This window comes from Ammodytes marinus (genome assembly GCF_949987685.1).
Source record: "Ammodytes marinus genome assembly, contig: scaffold_84, whole genome shotgun sequence".
Lineage (NCBI taxonomy): Eukaryota > Metazoa > Chordata > Actinopteri > Uranoscopiformes > Ammodytidae > Ammodytes > Ammodytes marinus.
In genome coordinates this window covers 62,388-67,500 of record NW_027648472.1, presented here as the reverse complement: position 1 = coordinate 67,500, position 5,113 = coordinate 62,388, and the positions used below count along the sequence as shown (strand labels likewise).

At 42.4% G+C, this 5,113-nt stretch overlaps 1 protein-coding gene across 1 annotated transcript in view; it reads left to right on the top strand.

Annotated features, from left to right (window-relative positions):
- The window catches only part of LOC307270484 (phosphatidylinositol 3-kinase regulatory subunit gamma-like), a gene marked incomplete at both ends in the record, with an annotated part of 29,700 nt that extends 26,220 nt beyond the window's left edge, over positions 1 to 3,480 (top strand). Inside the window, 2 exons of the mRNA XM_080054367.1 lie at positions 1,314 to 1,484; positions 3,279 to 3,480. Of these exons, the coding sequence (XP_079910493.1) occupies positions 1,314 to 1,484; positions 3,279 to 3,480 (373 nt within the window). The remainder of the gene's footprint in view (positions 1 to 1,313; positions 1,485 to 3,278) is intronic.
- Positions 3,481 to 5,113: the final 1,633 nt, after the last annotated feature.

The following is a 5,113-nucleotide window of genomic DNA, read 5'->3' as shown; positions in this document are numbered from 1 at the left end:
CGGTAGGCGACATTCCTCTCGCGTTGTCGCCTGGCACCGCGGCTTCACTTTGCGCTCCCCGTGTGAAGTGACGGGCGGAGGAGGAGCGCGATTGTGATTTTTCAAACGCCGCGACAAAAAGATAAACAGTTCTCAACTTTTCACACGCAAGCGTTTGACGAGCACGGAAGCGACAGTTCCACGGGAGTGACAGACAGACAGACAGACAGACAGACAGACACAGACAGACAGACAGACAGACAGTGCGCCCGCTTGTCGTGTCGCCTGACAGAATGCCGCGCCTTCTCTCTGCCCGCTCGCCTCTCCATTGACAATGCATTGCCAGGGGCGACAAACGCGTTCCGTCTGAAACGCCCTTTAGGCTACAGAGCAACTGCTGTTCATTTCATTTGTCTTTTATTTAAAGGTGCTACGAGGAACTTTTAAATATTTGTGACTGAGATTACACTCTCAGGCTTAACTTTGTTACTGTGTGAGTCAGTTTATGTATTTGTCCTCGTGTAAAGTACAGAGAAAATGAAATGTTAAAAGGCGATTGGTGGACATTAATATTTAGACTTTACTTGAGTATCTTGTTTATTTCTTTTCAAACTCATGACACTACATTTCTAGGAAGCTTGTCGTTCCTCCTTAAATTGCTTACACCCAATATGGAAACCTATCGCACATGTTAACCTGTGTGCGTGTGTGTGTGTGTGTGTGTGTGTGTGTGTGTGTGTGTGTGTGTGTGTGTGTGTGTGTGTGTGTGTGTGTGTGTGTGTGTGTGTGTGTGTGTGTGTGTGTGTGTGTGTGTGTGTGTGTGTGTGTGTGTGTGTGTGTGTGTGTGTGTGTGTGTGTGTGTGTGTGTGTGTGTGTGTGTGTGTTACCAGAGGCTACTATTAAGCCTGTTACATACTCCGCGAGAAGAAAGAAGAAAGTTCTCGGTGACAGAGCTGCGAGAAGTTCTTTCTGGTCTGACATTACATACTTCACGAGAACTCAACTGCCGAACTCCTCACCGCGGTGCATTGTTACCATGGTAATTGACTCAGTAGCGCCAGCTGATTTCACTTCGCTTTCCTCATTGACTTCAGACTGACCAATCACACAATAGTTCTCGGACAAGCTGCGAGAAGAAAGTTCGGCCCGGGTGATGTGTCGAGAACAAGCTGCGAGAACAAGCTGAACAAGAGCTGAGAGAAGAAAAATGACGTCATTTTCTTCTCTCAGCTCCGTCACCGAGAACTTTGGTCTTTCTTCTCGCGGAGTATGTAACAGCCTTTAAATGTCCCCCATGTTAACCATTGTCTTTGTCTTTCTGTGTGTGTTTCCAGAGGCTACTGTGTGAGCGAGGAGGATGAGAGCTTGCCTCACTGCGATGAGAAGAGTTGGTTTGTGGGCGACCTGAACAGATCGCAGGCGGAGGATCTGCTGAAGGGCAAACCTGACGGAGCCTTCCTCATCAGAGAGAGCAGCAAGAAGGGCTGCTACGCCTGCTCTGTGGTGTGAGTACACTGCACACACACACACACACACTGCTCTGTGGTGTGAGTACACTGCACACACACACTACACACACACACACTGAAGGGCTGCTACGCCTGCTCTGTGGTGTGAGTACACTGCGCACACACACACTGCTCTGTGGTGTGAGTACAGCACACACACACTGCACACACACACTGCACACACACACACACACTGAAGGGCTGCTACGCCTGCTCTGTGGTGTGAGTACACTGCGCACACACACACTCACACACACGCACTGCTCTGTGGTGTGAGTACACTGCACACACACACACACACTGAAGGGCTGCTACGCCTGCTCTGTGGTGTGAGTACACTGCACACACACACACACACACTGCTCTGTGGTGTGAGTACACTGCACACACACACACTGCTCTGTGGTGTGAGTACACTGCACACACACACACTGAAGGGCTGCTACGCCTGCTCTGTGGTGTGAGTACACTGCACACACACACACACACTGAAGGGCTGCTACGCCTGCTCTGTGGTGTGAGTACACTGCACACACACACTACACACACACACTGCACACACACACACACACACACACACACACACACTGAAGGGCTGCTACGCCTGCTCTGTGGTGTGAGTACACTGCACACACACACACACACACACACACACACACTGCACACACTTTTTTTTTTTTTTTTTAACCTTTATTTAACCAGGCAAATTGCTTGAGGTCAAATGACCTATTTTTCGAGCAAGGCCTGGCCAAACTGCACACACTCACTCACTCACTCACTCACACATAGACTAAATGTCTCATAACTCAGACAGTGAACAACATATGAACAAATCCTTCTGTAATAACCTTCAGAATTGTACTAAGAATGATTGTGGAAAGTTAAGTTGATGTAAGTGCTTTAGAAGTTACACAGCACACACACACTGGCTCAATCTTACATTACACTTCTATCTAATTATAGAAATTAATCCACAATACATTACACAGGTTTTTCTCCTTCATGTACATCAGAAAACCTTTCAGAATAATAACCCAATCAATTACTATAACACTGCAAGTGTAGGGTAACATTGTTAACTTATAGAAATGATCATGAAACTAGTTACTTACATTGAAACTTTTTTTTTTGTATTACAATTTTTTCAGAAAACATGCAACAAACATTATAGAAGCAAAATAGACAAAAATCTCAAAATTGTCCGTTGCTTTAATTATTTCATTTTCCTTTATTTAACCTCGAAAGATCAATTGAGGGGTGACCCTCTTTTACAATGACGTCGAGTTTGTACAGATACACAATATACAATGAGAATACATAACAAGTTTACACACACACACACACACACACACACACACACACACACACACACAGACAACAACAATTTAAAACATTCAGATCAATTGAATGAAAGAGACAATAGCCTAATTAAAACAGTTACAAGTGTAGAGGGGCTGATTCAAAATAATAATTTTAAATTGGTTAACAGTAATGAGTGTATTTATTTTAATTGTATGTTAATACAATTTTTATTTTATTTTTTTTGCCTGGCATGTTTTGCTAAGATGACTGAAAAGCTGAACTTACCGTGTCTTGTCTGTGCTTGTGTACTGCTGAAACAAAAAATCAAAAAGTGTTGCCAACTTTATTTATTTTTAAATCATTATCAGATAATATAAAACGTATAATAATAATGTTTCTCTCTCTCTCTCTCTCCCCCCCTCCCTCTCTCTCCCCTCTCCTTCTCTCCCTCCCCCTCTCCTCCTCTCTCTCTTTCTTTCCCCCCCACAGTGTCGAGGGCGAGGTGAAACACTGCGTTATCTACAGCACGGCGCGCGGCTTTGGTTTCGCCGAGCCGTACAATCTTTACAGCAGCTTGAAGGAGCTCGTTCTTCACTACCACGGAACATCACTGGTGCAACACAACGACTCACTCAACGTACGGCTAGCTTACCCCGTATACGCACTACCACCACACATGCCCTCCAGATGAAGAAGAAGCTAACTAAAATGCTATGCTACATCCATTTAAAAAAAAAAAACACCCACTTAAGACAACTTGCCAAGCCCCCCAAAAAAGGCAAGGGACATCGGGGGAAGGATTTTTGAAATGCGTGGCAAGATTTGGTTGTATTTTTTCGAAAACGCAAACCAACACGAAAGACGCAAAACAAAGTAAAAAAATAAACGATTTTTTTGCTGCAACACACACACACACACACACACACACACACACACACACACACACACACACACACGTACGTACGTCAGCCACCTTGGAGTTATATATATTTTTACAAGAACAATGTTTTGGTCGGACTCGGAGGGCATTCTTTGCTGGAATTTTGCACAAGGAAGTTTTTAAATGTTTTTGTGAATGTGAAACAAAAAAATAAAAAAAACGTGACTATGAACGAAGTAAAAGGAACGGACGGAGAACGGAGTAAGGAGATGTCTTTTTAAGAGTTTTTAATGTTGACCCCCCCCCTACCCCTCCCCCCCACCGCCGCCGCTGCTGCTACCTAAACTCAAGACTTTCTAACCCCATAAAAACTACAAAGAACTTCAAAGAAACTTCAAAAATGGCGACCACAACAAAACATTCCCACATTGAATTGAATTTTTTTTTTTTTTTTTTTTTTTTTTTTTTTTTCTTCACAACAACCTCAGATTTATTCTATTCTATTATTTCATTGGTTGCTTTTTTTCTTGGGAGTCCCGTTTCCATGGTTTCCTTAATTGTTGTTGTGTTTTAACTCGTTTAAACTTTGTGGTTGAATGCAAGAAGAAGAAGAAGAAGAAGAGAGGTTTTAAGATGATGATGTCAAAAGTGTCTGTCAGGTTTCCCATGTCCCCGTTTTACGAAAAAAAAAGCAAAAATAATGTAGCATAGACGAGACAAACAAACCAACACTTTTAGAATTATTTTCAAGTGTTCCTCCATTTTTAGACTGCTGCTGAAGGGGGTTTGGGGAGGGGGTTATCAGCGATACAAATACAGTTTTGTGCTCTTTGAAAGAAGGGCAATGAAGGCTGGCTCTTATACTAACTGTAGAAGGGTTTTTTTTTTTGTTGGTATATTTGCTTTGCTGAGACATAGTATTTTTTTTTTTTTTTTTTTTTTTTTTTTTTGCCAATGTGTAAAAAATGGCAAACGTCACATTTCAAAAACCAGAGACCAAAGTTGGTGTAGAGACGGAAGGCAAAGAGTTAAAGTGTGTGTGTGTGTGTGTGTGTGTAATATTTAGTTTTTTCTTTTTGTGAATGGAGAAAGAGAAGAGAAGAAAAGCAAATGAATGGTGTGTTTGAGACCACACATAAAAAACCGAGAGTTTTGGGCCCAGTGCACCAAATAGCCTTTTTCTTTATTTTTTCTTTTTCTTTGGGGGAAACAAAACCAAATGGTACGTAAACATGAAAAACCCAGGTACTTAGCTTCTGTAAATACAGATGTTCTAGTGAGAAAGCACTTAAACAAGTCCCACATGTGACCTCAGTACTCTCTTCTGATTGGCTTAGCTTGCTTGCATTTAAAATCAATGTCAATTGACAAACCGAAATAAAAGACAACACTTAAAGACCTACTTCACCGGTGGGAATATGAAGGTGTATTGAACTCTGAGATC